Below are 17,649 nucleotides of genomic sequence, written 5' to 3' on the forward strand. Positions count from 1 at the left end.
CAATCCCATAATGGGAGGCTGGTGTCCCAGCAACCTACTGAGAGCCAGGCACACTGCACTGTGGGATACACGGGGCACCAAATGTCCCACCATCAGAAAGGTCAGTATGTACAAACTAAACACAAGCCCCGAAGACCCACGTGGAGCCTGGAGGTGTGGATTAGTAAGTGAGGCCATGCAATGGCACCTTCTACTGCCTATTGTTACATAAACACCTAGAATTTACACAGCCTCACATGACAGGTCTACTTTAATCATCCACCTATCTCTCAATATTTTGTACCTGTACAGTGGACTGCTCAGTCATAATACTAGAGTCCACAAGATAAAAAAAGGCAGATCTAATCTTTATTAAAATGTCCATTGGCCCACATTATAATATGGGTTGGGAGGAGGCAACAGGCCAACTTATTTTGCTGGTCTTCTGCTAAACACAATATCTAAAAGGGGAAGCAAGGAAAAGGGAATTAGGGCTTGTGTGCATCGCCACCATCGTAAAATGGGAACTTTTGCATTCAAATGCAGCAGCTCCCAAACACACGATTTTTTTTTCTCAGAAAAATTAAAGTTACGTACCGGTAACGTCTTTTCCTGTAGTCTTTCAGGACAGCCACAATAGAGAGATAGTCTCCTCCCCTTCCTCTGGAAACACTGCGCCAGCCCATAAAATCTCTCCTCCCCTGCCAGACCTCAGTTCTTTCAAGAGTACCTCCGGTCAGCTGGGGAGACACAAGAACACATTAATAACATACCAATCAATATCATTACCATATTGCGTTCTGGTCTTTAATAAGACCCCCCCAAGCTTAGGGTGGGTAACTAGGGCTGTCCTGAAAGACTACAGGAAAAGACGTTACCGGTACGTAACTTTAATTTTCCCTTTCCGTCATTTCAGGACAGCCACAATAGAGAGGATAATCGAGCACTTACCAATTAGGGTGGGACTACAGCTTGCAGAACTTTTCGCCCAAAAGCCTGCTCACCTGCCGCCACCAGGTCCACTCTGTAATGTCTAACGAAAGTGGAGTAGCTGGACCATGTCGCTGCCTTGCATATTTGCTCTGGCGTTGCTCCAGCCTTCTCTGCCTGGGAAGTTGCCACTGCTCTGATGGAGTGTGCCTTTATGCCTCTAGGGACCTCCTTCCCTGCTAAAGAATATGCCTGCCCAATAGCTAATCTAAGCCACCTGGCAATCGTGCGTCGGGACGCTCTGAGACCCTTTCTGGCCCCAGAAAGTAAAATAAATAGAGAATCAGACTTCCTTATTGTTTTAGTCATCTCTAGGTATTGTAGGATACACCTCCTTACATCTAAAAAATGAAATTTTAGTTCCCTTTCACCTGAAGGATTGGGACAAAACGAGGGTAGGACTATTTCCTGGCTTCTATGAAAGCCTGACGCCACCTTAGGCAAAAAAGCTGGATCAGTCTTAAGGACTATCCTGTCTGGCAAAATAACACAAAAAGGAGGTCTAATTGATAACGCCTCAATTTCGCTGACCCTCCTGGCAGTTGTCACTGCAACTAAAAATACTGTTTTTAGGGTAAGTTCCCTTAACAGACACTTGTCCAATGGCTCAAAGGGACTTCCCGTAAGGCTCTGTAAAACCAGAGATAGGTCCCACCCGGGAAAGGGAGGACCCCTGGTAGGTCTCTGTCTTGACAGTGCCTTAAAGAATCTGACCACCCATGGATTGGTAGCCAGAGACTTCTCCAGATAAGCACTGAGTGCTGAAACCTGACTTTTAAGGGTACCTACAGATAAACCCTTGTCCGCTCCACACTGCAGAAATTCCAACGCAGCTACGGGACTCTGCACCGAGAAGGAGTTTTCTATGCACCATTTGTTGAAAAGGAGCCAGACCTTTTTGTAAATCTTACGGGTCTCCTTTTTCCTACGGTTGAGGAGGGTAGAGATCAAGCGCTCTGAAAACCCCTTGGATCTTAATATACCCTCCTCAGTAGCCAGGCCGCTAATTTCCACTGTTGCCCCTGTGGGCAGAGGACTGGACCCTGCGACAGAAGATCCTTTCGAGGTGGAAGGAAAAGGGGAGGTTCCGCTGCTAACTGACTGAGGATTGAAAACCATGCCCTTTTCGGCCAATGTGGAGCTACCAGAATAAGAGAGGTGCTCTCTAATTGAAACTTCCTCAGAACCGCCGGTAATAGTACCGGAGGAGGGAAGGCATAACATGTCCTGAAATGCCAATTCTGAGATAATGCGTCCACTCCCAGTGCTCCTTTCCCTGCGTTTAGGGAGAAAAAACAGGGGGTTTTCGCGTTGTCTTTTGAAGCGAAAAGATCCACTTCCGGGGGTCCCCATTTCTCGGATATGAGATTGAAAACCTCCTGGTTGAGGGCCCAATCTCCTTCCTTTAGACTCCTCCGGCTGAGAAAATCTGCGATTATATTCCTCTCCCCTCTCAGAAAAACCGCTGAGAGTGAGAGAGTGTTGGACTCGGCCCAGCTTAGAATGTCTTCTGCTAGGGCCAGCAGACTTCCGCTCCTGGTGCCTCCCTGCTTGTTTATATAGGCCACGGTGGATGAGTTGTCCGACCGTACCTGTACATGGTGGCCCTGGAGTTCCTTTTTGAAGAATCTGAGGGCTAGGCCTACTGCCCTCAGCTCTTTCCAGTTGGAAGACCTCTGCAGCTCGTCGCCCTTCCATGTGCCCTGCGCTAGAAGGGATCCCAGATGTGCCCCCCAGCCCTTGCCACTTGCATCCGTGGTTAGGATCTGTGGGACTGGGATGAGCCACAGACGTCCCTGTGACAAGTTCACTTCCTTCCTCCACCACCAAAGAGATCTCTTTATTTGATGGGGAACCTGTACTAAGGTGTCTAGATCCCTCTGACTGTGGTCCCATACTCTTAGTACATATGATTGTAGGGGGCGAAAATGTAATCCTGCCCACTGCACTGCTGGAAGAGTAGAAGTTAGAAGGCCTAATGTTGACATTATGGACCTCTTGGACACCAGATGGTTGCACTGGAGGGAGAAAACTGCTCTGTCCAGTTTTAGAATTTTTTCCCTTGGAAGAAAAACTCTCGAGAGCGTAGTGTCCAGCAGGTACCCCAGGTACACAATGCGCTGTGAGGGAATGAGACTGGACTTTTCTAAGTTCAGCAGCCACCCCAAACCTGTTAGAACCCTCTTGGTTAGATCGAGGTCCCTGATCAACTGTTCTGGGGATACTGCAAAAAGAAGCAGGTCGTCCAGATAGGCTATAACTGATACCCCCTGGAGTCGCAGGAAGGCCAACGCCTCTGCCAGTACCTTTGTGAATATGCGGGGCGAGGAGGATAGCCCGAAGGGCAGTGCTTGAAACTGCAGATGCAGTATTGTGCCCTGCAGGTCTACTGCTAAACGGAGGAACCTCTGGGAGGTTTCTGCGATAGGGACGTGTAAATATGCGTCTCTGAGATCCAGAGACACCATATAACAGTTGTGTGGTAGCAGGGCCCTGACCGTAAAGATTGACTCCATGCGGAATCTTTTGTAGCAAATTGACCTGTTTAAGGGTTTTAAATTCAGAATCAGTCTGAATTTTCCCGAGGGCTTTTTCACCACAAATACGTGGGAATAGAACCCCTCTCCTTCCTGCCCCCTTGGTACTCTGTGAACTACGTTCTGAATCTCCAGTTCCTTCAGGGCGTCCACCAAAGCTTCGGCCTTTGCTGAGCAGCTGGGAAGCTTCGTAACAAGGAACCTTTGCGGGGGTGGTCTTGAGAATTCCAAGAGATACCCCCTTCTTATGACCCCCAGGATGAATCGATTGGGTGAGAGGGTCTCCCACTGTGGAAGGAAGGCCCCCAGTCTTCCTCCCACCGTCCCTAGAGAGTCATTGATCTTTACGGGCCTTCTCAGGAGGGCGAAAAATCGCCCCTCCTCTGCCCTTGCCTCTTTGGCCCCAAGTTTTCTTCCCTTGCTTGGGAGATTCCTTGCCTTTTTTCGGACGAAACCCCTTTCTCGTCTGAGCTGGGGCTTTCCTCTTAGGCGGAAAGGACTTCTTTTTGTCCGCTGTACGGTCTAAGACCGTCTCTAAACCAGGGCCAAAGAGTAGATCACCTGTCAGGGGAATCCCGCACAGTTTGACCTTGGAGGCGGTGTCCCCCGGCCAAGTTTTCAGCCAGAGCGCTCTTCTGGCCGAATTCGCCAGCGCCGCTGATCTGGCCGACATACGGACTGACTCTGCTGAGGCGTCTGCAATGTATGCGATTCCTCGCAGAATCGTGGGGAACGAGGCTAGGATAGTCTCCTTGGCTGTGCCAGCTTCAATGTGCTCCTGAATCTGGAAAAGCCAGTGCTCTAAATTGCGGGCTACGACCGTAACAACCATTTCTGGCTTTAAGTTACCCACAGTTGAGTCCCACGTCTTTTTTAGAAGTGAGTCTATCCTTTTGTCCATGACATCCGACAAAGCCCCCATATCCTCGAATGCCAGGTCTGTGTGTCTAGAGACCTGAGAGAAGGCGGCATCCAACTTGGGATTTTTATTCCAAATGGACGCTGGATCCTCTGAAAATGGAAACCTTCTCTTAAGGGAGCTAGAAAAGAAGGGTTTCCTCTCAGGATCCTGCCACTCCTTCTTAATAGTTTCCACCAGCACTTCATGTACTGGAAAAAACTTTTCTTTTTTTGATCTCCCAAGCCCTTATACATAAGGTCATGGAGAGATAGGGGTTTTTTATCCTCGTGTATCCCGAGGGTTGTATATATTGCCCCCAAGAGATCTTCCACCTCATCCAGGGACAATTTATACCTGGAGATTTTCCTGGACTCCCCGTCCTGGTCCTCCCCTTCTGATTCCTCATGGGAATCAGACGTGCCACTGTCCGGTTGCCTCCGCTCCACCCCGGAAGGGCCTGACATCTCCTCTGCCATAACTAAATTGGTAGATCTGGCAGGTGCAGAGCCCTGAGCATGAGGCGGGGTTGTGTCCTGCTGAATGGGTTTAGAGGGAAGCTTGAACGTCTCAAATAAGGTTTTAAAAGATGAAAAGGTGGATGACAGCTCTTTCACAGAAGCTGCCAACCCAGACTGCTGTTCAGATTCCCTTTCCTTAACCAGGGAGTCTATGCACTCTTTACACAAAACTTTAGTCCATGCTTCCCCTAAACTGTCTCTACAAGAGGCACACTTCCTTTTAGAGACATGAGTGGACTTTGTTTTTTCTGTAGATTTCTGAAAATACATACAAAAAAACACATATTACTTCCAGCAAGTTTAAGTGGAAACAACCCTGGGGGTGTACCAGATCCACCTTAAGGGAACTGCGCTCACCCCCCCACCCCCTGACCACCCAGGGGGACTGCCCTCCCTCTAAGTAAGGAACCATACATGAGGGAGAGCAAACCTTAGATAGAGAGGACCCCTCCCCAGGGAACTCTTACCTTTGGAAGGCTGGAGACAGCGTCCGAATGAGCTGCAGCATCTGCCTCAGACATGACTGCAGGTGGTTGCCTGTGTAGAGTCTCACACTGTGTACATGTGAAGCGACTCACTCCAGCCTGAGCCCGGCCCCCTATCAGCCCCGCGACCCGGAACCGGAAGTCGCGGGTCAAAGGGAAAGCGTCCGCCCCCCCGCCGGAAATGACGTCACCCGTCGTCCGGCCCGCTGGTTCCAAATTTTTGCGGCCTGTATGGATACAGGGGAGAGCGGACTGTCTCCATGCTGCGGCCCTGTGGACGCGATAGGGGTCCCCCACGACCTGATGCCGCGCTCGGCAAGGAAGGGGTGGCTTCAGCTGCGGTATGTACCGCCACTCTTCATCCTGGAAGCCCCTGCTTCCCTAGGGATGATTTTTTAGAAAGAGGCCACAGTCTCCCTGACTGCACCCGGCCTGGTTCCTCTGCACAGTGTCTCCCCACCGGAGGAAACACTAATAACTGAGGTCTGGCAGGGGAGGAGAGATTTTATGGGCTGGCGCAGTGTTTCCAGAGGAAGGGGAGGAGACTATCTCTCTATTGTGGCTGTCCTGAAATGACGGAAAGGGAAAATAAAAGTTTACCAAAAGAACTCAAGGTACAAACATGTCAAAAAATTCCAGTTCCATCAAATCACATTGTACATACATCATTTCTTGTCATCTCTATCTATGGCATGGTAATTTCAATGTGCATTTTTGTTCATTAGTGTAGGGAACATTCCCTAAACACACAATTAAATGCAAAGTACAGTAGAAGACTGTGTTTGGTCCCATTTTCCTTCAATGTAAATCTCATTTCAGTCGGATGTTCTGCATAGAGAGAAAGCAAATCACAAACTGCTCAGAGCGGTCATCCACACTGCACCATTGAGGTAAATTGGAGCCGTCAACCTGCGCTTGATGAGCATTTCACAGGCAGGAAAACATTGTCCATGTACATAGAACCTTATATCATTGCAGCTATTACCATTGCTTCCCCCTAAAGTCACTTAAAGTGGTTCTAAAGCCTCAAGTTTTTTACCTTAATGCATTTTAATTCAGCATTAGTCCAAGGCTCAACAAATCACAGTCGCCAGGTTGCCATGGTAACTGGAAATTGCATCCTGGCACCAGAGCTACACTGCAGCAGCAGTCTGGATTCGGTCTCCCCATGTGGCCCACCCCCGTGGATGCGCAGACTAATGCCGCATACACACGGTCGGACTTTTCGACCAGACTTGTCCGACAGACGCCGTGAGCTTCACCGGACTTTTCCAGTCGCAAATCTGACAGACTTTAGATTTGGAACATGCTTCAAATTTTTACGTCGTAACTCCACCGGACCCAGAAATCCGCTCGCCTGTATGCTAGTCCGACGGACAAAAACCCACGCTAGGGCAGCTATTGGCTACTGGCTATCAACTTCCTTATTTTAGTCCGGTGTACGTCATCACGTCCGAATCCGTCTGACTTTGGTGTGATCGTGTGTAGGCAAGTCCGGTCGCTAGAAAGTCTGTTGAAAGTCCGCTGAAAGTCTGTCGGACGGGCTGTCAGACTTTTGTAGCTGAAAAGTCCGACCGTGTGTACGCGGCATAAGAGGTTAGGTTGACCGGTGAGGGAGGCTGTGGCTTTGTAGCATGCTGGAGCGGCATACAGCACTCATTTGTGGAAACCGGCGTCCTTCTCTTGGTGGGTAGGACTGTGATGAGTGCGGCACACCTGCCATTCTGACTGAGGGCTTCCCTTGCTTGCACTCACTGCCCACCTCCGACATCTTCCCAGTTTGACAGCTGGGTGCTGGGGTTGCGGGCTTGATCTGGCACCCTTTCCTAAGTGCTGGTAAGTGGACAGAGTGTGGCAGGAGACATTTCATACAGATAATCAGGGCACTGAAACAGGGCCGCCATATCAGCCCACCTTAGTAAAGGGGAAAGAAGTTATTTGCATAATCTTATAACCGAAAAAAAAAAGTTTTGTTTTTTTTGCTTTAATTTACGGGGTTTTTTTGTTTGGCACCAGGCATGAGCAATTCGTATTGCCCGACACTCCGGGCATGCAGTTCCGAGTGCCAGGCAGCCGATTTAATAAACTGGCTTTTAGCTGGCTGCTAGATTCAGCCCTCGTTCACACTGAACTGAACTTCAGCTGAACTCGCACGATTTCAAACCCGCATTTCAGTGCGAGTTCAGGGGCGATTTGAAAGACATCTGCGTGGGTTCATGCACAGATGTCTATTGAAAATCTCCGACAAAGTAGCGCAGGAACTACTTTTGGAAATCTGTGAGGTGCCGCAAAGTTGGCGTGGCGCCGACTGGGAAGGTGTGGTTGCCGGCAATAGGCTGCGATTTGTCATGTCAAATCACGTTGAATCATGGCCGATATGAACAGGGGCTCAAAGCAAAATTTTGTCAAGCCCTGCATTAGCTTATCAGAAATCACCCCACACTTGAATTGTGTAACGTGAAATCAGTTGCCACACTTCTACACAACTTCCCTGAAGTTCTCAGCAAAACTACAGCTACATGGTTCAACACTAACCAAAAAAAAGGAAAATGTATTTTAAACCTAAATTCAGAATACCGGCAGATTGGCCAACAGGAAACAATTCCCAATACAAAGAGGCATACATTATACAATTTTCCTTTAGATTTGCCAAAACCATATAATATGTGATGTCAAACGTAAAAACTGTCAATTTGTATGCCATCAGGCAGGCCCTTGCACTGCACAGTTGAAGGGAAATGTAACAATAAAACTGTACAATATATCGTCAGCTTAAAGTGTTTGTTAACTCAAAATGATAAATTATAGGCAAGCATACCACACTGTGTAAGTCTTTTCTAAAACGAGGATTGTAAATACCTTTTTAAAGGGGATCTTCAGGCCATTCACGTGACTCATGGCCACTTTACAGATTCGATACATAGCTATTGCAGGAGGGGCCGAGACCTCCCTCTGACGTCAGCAGGGGTGGTCATGTGGCCGCTCAGCCCCTCCCGCAAAAGCCCTGTCTTGGAGACGTAAAGCAACCGCGAGTCCAGTGACCGCCCTGAAGATCGCTCTAAAAAACGTATGCACAATCCTTGTTTTTAGAAAAAAAAAAAAAAAAAAAAACTTACACAGTGTGGTATGCCTATGTACTAATAGCGGTGGGGTTTGGGGGGGTGGGGGGGGGGGGGGTGGCGCAGAGAAAGAACCCAGAGCTGACAGGTAGGGAGGAAGGGGGTGAGAGGAGAGCAGAGATGACAGCTGCGGATGACAAAGGGACATACTCTGACCAAGGTGGTCCGGGCTCAGCAACCCCGATTATCGTGGTCAGTGCTGAGAGGGGGACACAGGAAGTGGCAGAATCAGGCAGGTTTTTTACAGTTTAGAAGGGGGCAGATTACACAGCACAAGCACTGTTTTAAGGGAATAGGATCTGAAGTTTTTTGGGGGGTTAACAAACACTTGAAAATTATATTAAACTGCTCAGCCACAATTAACAATTAGCCAATAACAAGGAATGTTTAAATATATGAGAGTCTGGTACTCAGCTGCAGACATGGTCCTTGGGGTTTTCCTGCCCATCAACACCTCTATAAGTCAAGTGCTCTCATTCATATTCTATGGAGAATCCCAGTTGAATCATTCACCTTTCATTAGACCTGGGCAGTGTGTGGCCAAGAATGAGATCAAGAAGCCCTCAAATCTGTCATCACCTTTCTCAGGATGACGTCACCCCCATGTATTAATTACCTTGTTTACTCACCATTACCCCCAATATTCCCTCTGCTACTGCTATTCCCCTTCACTCCCCTCTGCACTTCTCCCCTTTATTATTACTAACATCCCCGAATGTTCAATTCCTAACAATTAATGCTGTTCCCCGCAACCCACCCTCCCTACAAACTTTGCTCCTCAGCTACCTCTATCTGCTATCCCCCCCCCACACATTATCCCCTGCTATCAGTAACTGTCCTCCCTCAATCTTCTCTCCCTGCTACTACCAATACACCACTCTCCCCTTCACAAACACTGTCCCCCCTCACCTCTCTAATCTACAGTCACTGCCCCCTCTCTACAGTCACTGTCTCCCCTCACCTCTCTCCTCTACAGTCACTGTCCCCCCTCACCTCTCTCCTCTACAGTCACTGTCTCCCCTCACCTCTCTCCTCTACAGTCACTGTCCCCCCTCACCTCTCTCCTCTACAGTCACTGTCCCCCCTCACCTCTCTCCTCTACAGTCACTGTCCCCCCTCAGCGCTCTCCTCTACAGTCACTGTCCCCCCTCAGCGCTCTCCTCTACAGTCACTGTCCCCCCTCACCTCTCTCCTCTACAGTCACTGTCCCCCCTCACCTCTCTCCTCTACAGTCACTGTCTCCCCTCACCTCTCTCCTCTACAGTCACTGTCTCCCCTCACCTCTCTCCTCTACAGTCACTGTCTCCCCTCACCTCTCTCCTCTACAGTCACTGCCCCCTCTCTACAGTCACTGTCTCCCCTCACCTCTCTCCTCTACAGTCACTGTCTCCCCTCACCTCTCTCCTCTACAGTCACTGCCCCCCCCTCTACAGTCACTGTCCCCCCTCACCTCTCTCCTCTACAGTCACTGTCCCCTCTCTACAGTCACTGTCCCCCCTCACCTCTCTCCTCTACAGTCACTGTCTCCCCTCACCTCTCTCCTCTACAGTCACTGTCCCCCCTCACCTCTCTCCTCTACAGTCACTGCCCCCTCTCTACAGTCACTGTCCCCCCTCACCTCTCTCCTCTACAGTCACTGTCTCCCCTCACCTCTCTCCTCTACAGTCACTGTCCCCCCTCACCTCTCTCCTCTACAGTCATTGCCCCCCTCTACAGTCACTGTCTCCCCTCACCTCTCTCCTCTACAGTCACTGTCTCCCCTCACCTCTCTCCTCTACAGTCACTGTCTCCCCTCACCTCTCTCCTCTACAGTCACTGCCCCCCCCTCTACAGTCACTGTCCCCCCTCACCTCTCTCCTCTAGTCACTGTCCCCCCTCACCTCTCTCCTCTACAGTCACTGTCCCCCCCTCACCTCTCTCCTCTACAGTCACTGCCCCCCTCACCTCTCTCCTCTACAGTCACTGCCCCCCCTCACCTCTCTCCTCTACAGTCACTGCCCCCCCCTCACCTCTCTCCTCTACAGTCACTGCCCCCCCTCACCTCTCTCCTCTACAGTCACTGCCCCCCCCTCACCTCTCTCCTCTACAGTCACTGCCCCCCCCTCACCTCTCTCCTCTACAGTCACTGCCCCCCCTCACCTCTCTCCTCTACAGTCACTGCCCCCCCTCACCTCTCCAGTCACTGCCCCCCTCACCTCTCTCCTCTACAGTCACTGTCCCCCCTCACCTCTCTCCTCTACAGTCACTGTCCCCCCCTCACCTCTCTCCTCTACAGTCACTGTCCCCCCCTCACCTCTCTCCTCTACAGTCACTGTCCCCCCCTCACCTCTCTCCTATACAGTCACTGTCCCCCCTCACCTCTCTCCTCTACAGTCACTGTCCCCTCCTCACCTCTCTCCTACAATCAATGCCCTCTTCACCTCTCTCCTCTGCAGTCACTGTCCCCCCTCACCTCTCTCCTCTACAGTCACTGTCCCCCCTCACCTCTCTCCTCTACAGTCACTGTCCCTCCTCACCTCTACAGTCACAGTCCCCCCCTCACCTCCCTCCTCTACAGTCAGTGCCCCCCCCCTCACCTCTACAGTCACTGCCCCCCTCACCTCTCTCCTCTACAGTCACTGCCCCCCCACCTCTCTCCTCTACAGTCACTGCCCCCCCCTCACCTCTCTCCTCTACGGTCACTGCCCCCCCTCACCTCCCTCCTCTACGGTCACTGCCCCCCCCCTCACCTCCCTCCTCTACGGTCACTGCCCCCCCTCACCTCCCTCCTCTACGGTCACTGCCCCCCCCCTCACCTCCCTCCTCTACGGTCACTGCCCCCCCCTCACCTCTCTCCTCTACAGTCACTGCCCCCCCACCTCTCTCCTCTACAGTCACTGCCCCCCCCACCTCTCTCCTCTACAGTCACTGCCCCCCCCACCTCTCTCCTCTACAGTCACTGCCCCCCCCACCTCTCTCCTCTACAGTCACTGCCCCCCCCCACCTCTCTCCTCTACAGTCACTGCCCCCCCCACCTCTCTCCTCTACAGTCACTGCCCCCCCCACCTCTCTCCTCTACAGTCACTGCCCCCCCACCTCTCTCCTCTACAGTCACTGCCCCCCCCACCTCTCTCCTCTACAGTCACTGCCCCCCCCACCTCTCTCCTCTACAGTCACTGCCCCCCCCCACCTCTCTCCTCTACAGTCACTGCCCCCCCTCACCTCTCTCCTCTACAGTCACTGCCCCCCCCCCCTCACCTCTCTCCTCTACAGTCACTGCCCCCCCTCACCTCTCTCCTCTACAGTCACTGCCCCCCCTCACCTCTCTCCTCTACAGTCACTCCCCCCCCTCACCACTCTTCTATAATCAATGCCCCCCCCACCTCTCTCCTCATTGTCCCCCTCACCCCTCTCTCTTAGTCATTGCCCCCCCTTCTCTCTAGATCACTGCCCCCCCCGCTCTCTCTCCAAAAACTGCCCCCCTTCTCTCCTCTATAATCACTGCCCCCCCTTGGCTCGCTCTCTTACAATCACTGTCCCCCTTCTCTTCTGTACAATCACTGTCCCCCCTCACCTCTCTCCTCTACAATCACTGTCCCCCTTCACCTCTCTCCTCTACAATCACTGTCCCCCCCTTCTCTTCTGTACAATCGCTGTCCCCCCTTCTCTCCTCTACAATCGCTGTCCCCCCTTCTCTCCTCTACAATCACTGTCCCCCTTCTCTCCTCTACAATCACTGCCCCCCCCTTCTCTTCTGTACAATCACTGTCCCCCCCTTCTCTTCTGTACAATCACTGTCCCCCCCCCCTTCTCTTCTATACAATCACTGTCCCCCCCCCTTCTCTTCTATACAATCACTGTCCCCCCCCCCTTCTCTTCTATACAATCACTGTCCCCCCCCTTCTCTTCTGTACAATCACTGTCCCCCCCCCCCTTCTCTTCTGTACAATCACTGTCCCCCCCCCTTCTCTTCTGTACAATCACTGTCCCCCCCCCCTTCTCTTCTGTACAATCACTGTCCCCCCCCCTTCTCTTCTGTACAATCACTGTCCCCCCCCCCTTCTCTTCTGTACAATCACTGTCCCCCCCCCCCCTTCTCTTCTGTACAATCACTGTCCCCCCCCTTCTCTTCTGTACAATCACTGTCCCCCCCCCCTTCTCTTCTGTACAATCACTGTCCCCCCCCCTTCTCTTCTGTACAATCACTGTCCCCCCCCCCTTCTCTTCTGTACAATCACTGCCCCCCCCTTCTCTTCTGTACAATCACTGTCCCCCCCCTTCTCTTCTGTACAATCACTGTCCCCCCCCTTCTCTTCTGTACAATCACTGTCCCCCCCCCTTCTCTTCTCTACAATCACTGTCCCCCCCCCTTCTCTTCTCTACAATCACTGTCCCCCCCCTTCTCTTCTCTACAATCACTGTCCCCCCCCTTCTCTTCTCTACAATCACTGTCCCCCCCCTTCTCTTCTGTACAATCACTGCCCCCCCCCCCCTCTCTTCTGTACAATCACTGCCCCCCCCCTTCTCTTCTGTACAATCACTGCCCCCCCCCTTCTCTTCTGTACAATCACTGTCCCCCCCCTTCTCTTCTGTACAATCACTGTCCCCCCCCCCTTCTCTTCTGTACAATCACTGTCCCCCCCCCTTCTCTTCTGTACAATCACTGTCCCCCCCCCTTCTCTTCTGTACAATCACTGTCCCCCCCCCCCTTCTCTCCTCTACAATCACTGTCCCCCCTTCTCTTCTGTACAATCACTGCCCCCCTTCTCTCCTCTACAATCACTGTCCCAGCCCCCCCTCTCTTCTGTACAATCACTGTCCCCCCTTCTCTTCTGTACAATCACTGTCCCCCCTCACCTCCTGTACAATCACTGTCCCCCCTCACCTCTCTCCCTTACAATCACTGCCCCCCCCTTCTGTACAATCACTGCCCCCCCTTCTCTTCTGTACAATCACTGTCCCCCCCTTCTCTTCTGTACAATCACTGTCCCCCCCCTTCTCTCCTCTACAATCACTGTCCCCCCTTCTCTCCTCTACAATCACTGCCCCCCCCCTCTCTTCTGTACAATCACTGTCCCCCCTTCTCTTCTGTACAATCACTGCCCCCCCTTCTCTTCTGTACAATCACTGTCCCCCCCCCCCTTCTCTTCTGTACAATCACTGTCCCCCCCCCTTCTCTTCTGTACAATCACTGTCCCCCCCCTCTCTTCTGTACAATCACTGCCCCCCCTTCTCTTCTGTACAATCACTGTCCCCCCTTCTCTCCTCTACAATCACTGTCCCCCCCCCCCCCTTCTCTTCTGTACAATCACTGTCCCCCCCCCTTCTCTTCTGTACAATCACTGTCCCCCCCCTCTCTTCTGTACAATCACTGCCCCCCCTTCTCTTCTGTACAATCACTGTCCCCCCTTCTCTCCTCTACAATCACTGTCCCCCCCCCTTCTCTTCTGTACAATCACTGTCCCCCCCCTTCTCTTCTGTACAATCACTGTCCCCCCCCTTCTCTTCTGTACAATCACTGCCCCCCCTTCTCTTCTGTACAATCACTGTCCCCCCTTCTCTCCTCTACAATCACTGTCCCCCCCCCCCCCTTCTCTTCTGTACAATCACTGTCCCCCCCCTTCTCTTCTGTACAATCACTGTCCCCCCCCTTCTCTTCTCTACAATCACTGTCCCCCCCCCCTTCTCTTCTGTACAATCACTGTCCCCCCCCCTTCTCTTCTCTACAATCACTGTCCCCCCCCTTCTCTTCTGTACAATCACTGTCCCCCCCCCCCTTCTCTCCTCTACAATCACTGTCCCCCCTTCTCTCCTCTACAATCATTGTCCCCCCCCTCTTCTGTACAATCACTGTCCCCCCCCCCCCTTCTCTCCTCTACAATCACTGTCCCCCCTTCTCTCCTCTACAATCATTGTCCCCCCCCTCTTCTCTACAATCACTGTCCCCCCTCACCTCTCTCCCTTACAATCACTGTCCCCCCCCCCTTCTCTTCTGTACAATCACTGTCCCCCCCCCCCTTCTCTCCTCTACAATCACTGTCCCCCCTTCTCTCCTCTACAATCACTGCCCCCCTTCTCTCCCTTACAATCACTGTCCCCCCCCCCCCCCCTTCTCTTCTGTACAATCATTGTCCCCCCTCGGCTCTCCCTTACAATCACTGCCCCCTCCCAGCATGCAGACAGTGTGGCGGGGCGGAGGTCCGGTAGAATGTGCTCCCCGGGGCGGTGCAGGGAGCGGCCTGCTGCAGATCCGATAGCCGCCAGGCTCGGGCGGGGCTCCGCTCTCTCTCTCCCCTCAGTACCGGGGCCTCCTCTCCTCCGTACTCTCTTACCTGCTTTCTCTATTTTCCCGGACATGTCCGCGGGCAGGCCTCCCCTGAGGCCCGGGCTTCAGCTTCCGCTCCGGGGACGGTCCCCGGCCTAGTCCACAAGCGGCGGCGGTGAGAGGAGCAGCATGCCCCGGTGTGGCTGCTGTGTGCGTGTGAGAGGATCTCCCGGTGCCGCCTCCACTCCGGAGACTCACCGCGCCCCCAGCGGCCCACCCCGGTACTGACCTCCAGCAGCACCCGCGTCACGTGACCGCCGACCTGTCATCTACGCCTGGAAACTCCGCATATAGCAAAGCTTCTCCCCCCTGTAATCCCCCAATATTCAATAATAAGACCCCTCCCATCAGATACAGACCTACCTCACAGATACAGGCACCCCCATCCAATTCCACACACACACCCCCCAACAAAAATTCACACAGACCCTCATAACAGCCATCCTCCGCAGAAATACAGAGACCCCCCCCCCCCAGAAAAATAATGATCACAGTAATGCACCCCAAAATTACAGACTTAAATAATAATTAATAATAACAATAAAGACCCCCAGCGCAGCCATCCCCCCTAAGAGACCCCCATTACAGCAATTCTACCCCCACCCCCTCAAGAAAAAATACAGAGACCCCCGTCACAGCCATACATCCCATAGATACAGAGACCCCCCATTACAGCCACCCCCTTCAGTTACAGAGACCCATATTACTACTCCCCCCTCCAAAAAAAAAAAAAAAACAGACCTCTATCATATCACAGCCATACATCCCAAATATAAAGATCCCCCACCACAACCATCCCCCCTCCCAGAGACCCCCATCACAATCATACCCCTTTCCACCGCAGAGACAGAGACCCACATCAGACCAGGCCTCCTCAGGTACAGATAGCCAAACCCAGAGCGACAGAGACCCCCATCACAGCCATACACCCCAAATATAAAGATCCCCCACCACAACCATCCCCCCTCCCAGAGACCCCCATCACAATCATACCCCTTTCCATCGCAGAGACAGAGACCCACATCAGAGCCATCCCCCTCAGGTACATATAGCCCCCCCCCCCCCCCAAGCGACAGAGACCCCCATCACAGCCATACACCCCAAAGATAAAAAGACCCCATCACAGCCATACACCCCAAAGATAAAAAGACCCCATCACAGCTATCTCCCCTGCCCCAGGATATACAAAGACCTGTACAACCTCCCCTCAAAAAAAAAAAAAAAAAAAACAGAGACCCCATCAGAGCTATCCTTCCCACCCAGAGATGCAGAGACCCCCCCCCCCCCCAGACCACTCTTCCCAGAAACCACCATCACAGCAATCTCCACCCCGCAAAAACACAGAGACCCCTAACACAGCCATCGCCTTGAGATACAGAGACCCCCATCACAGCCACCCCCCCATAACACACAGAAATGTGCATCATAGACATCCCCAGAGATACAGAGACCCCTATCACAGCAACCCTCCTCCACCCCAAAAAATAGAAAGATACTCATCACAGCCACCTCTCCTTCCTAGAGATACAAAGACCCTATCATTGTCATCTCTACACAGAGATCCCCATCCCCCAGAGGTACAGAGACCCCTATCAGAGCAGCCCCCCCCCAAAAAAAATAGATCCTCATCACACCCACCTCCTCATACCAGAGATACAGAGGCCCTATTATAGCCACCCCCCAAAATATAAACACCCCTATCAAAGCCACCCCCCCTCCCAGAGAGACAGAGGCCCCCATCACAACCACCACCCTGAGATACAGAGACCCCTATTACAGCAACACCCCCCCCCTAAAAAAAACACAGAGACCCCATCACAGACATACACCCCAAAAGATACAGAGATCCACCATCACAGTCACCACCCCCTCCCATAGAAACAGAGACCCCCCATCACAACCATCTCCTGAGAAATAGACACCCCTAGTACAGCAACACCACCCCTCCAAAAAAAAAAAACACAGATAAAAAGACCCCCATCATAGCCCCCCCCCCCCCCCCATAGAGACAGAGACCCCATCTTAGCAATCTCCTGAGAAATAGACACCCCTAATACAGCAACACCACCCCTCCAAAAAAAAAAAAAAAAAACCACAGATAAAAAGACCCCCATCATAGCCCCCCCCCCTTAGAGACAGAGACCCCATCACAGCAATCTCCTGAGAAATAGACACCCCTAATACAGCAACACCACCCCTCCAAAAAAAAAAAAAACACAGATAAAAAGACCCCCATCATAGCCCCCCATAGAGATATAGAGACTCCCCCATTATTGGGGGGTGTGACACAGATGTAGTACCACCCTTGAAGGAGCTGCTAGTTAAAAATGTGTCCTCTGTTCCTGGTCTGACACACCAACCTGAGTATTCAAACACACAATTTCACAGAGAAATCACTGAAGTGATATTAGTATCCAGCTACAATGCTATTTTAACGAATGCAAGCACCAGACCATTTTGTAAAACTAGCGAAATATATTGTCATGCAATAAAGTAAGTAAAGGTAGACAGAGATAATGGATGAAATGAATAACAAAGGTAGTGATACACTTAAAATAAAGGATACTTAAGAGTAACTGGGCCCGGGTTTTACCATTCAGCTTAAACTGTAAGCAAGTCCCCTACAGCAATCTTTTTTAACCAGGGTGTCTTCAGGTTTCTTCAGGGATGCTTTGGGAATATGCCTAAAATTGCTTAACAACTGTGTACAAGCCAGTGGGTGGAACAAGCCTGCTTTTAGTTACACACACCCCCGGGTTTTTATTGTACACCGTTACAACCTTCTAGCCACCTGTCCTAACAAACAATGACATCTT

General features: G+C 51.8%; 1 protein-coding gene across 8 annotated transcripts in view; it reads right to left on the reverse strand.

The window, feature by feature from the left end:
* The window catches only part of RAPGEF1 (Rap guanine nucleotide exchange factor 1), a 162,824-nt gene extending 147,746 nt beyond the window's left edge, over positions 1-15,078 (reverse strand). For 2 of the 8 annotated variants that reach the window (XM_073600514.1, XM_073600513.1), the window contains exon 1: positions 14,841-15,078. In XM_073600514.1, coding sequence (XP_073456615.1) covers positions 14,841-14,865 — 25 coding nt within the window. In that variant the 5' untranslated portion in view covers positions 14,866-15,078. Of the gene's footprint in view, positions 1-9,042; positions 9,065-14,840 lie in introns of those variants that run through there. The other 6 variants (XM_073600517.1, XM_073600516.1, XM_073600519.1 and 3 more) reach the window with 4 other exon arrangements.
* Between the last annotated feature and the right edge of the window lie 2,571 nt (positions 15,079-17,649).

This window comes from Aquarana catesbeiana, linkage group LG09 (assembly GCF_042186555.1).
Source record: "Aquarana catesbeiana isolate 2022-GZ linkage group LG09, ASM4218655v1, whole genome shotgun sequence".
In the NCBI taxonomy this organism is placed as follows: domain Eukaryota; kingdom Metazoa; phylum Chordata; class Amphibia; order Anura; family Ranidae; genus Aquarana; species Aquarana catesbeiana.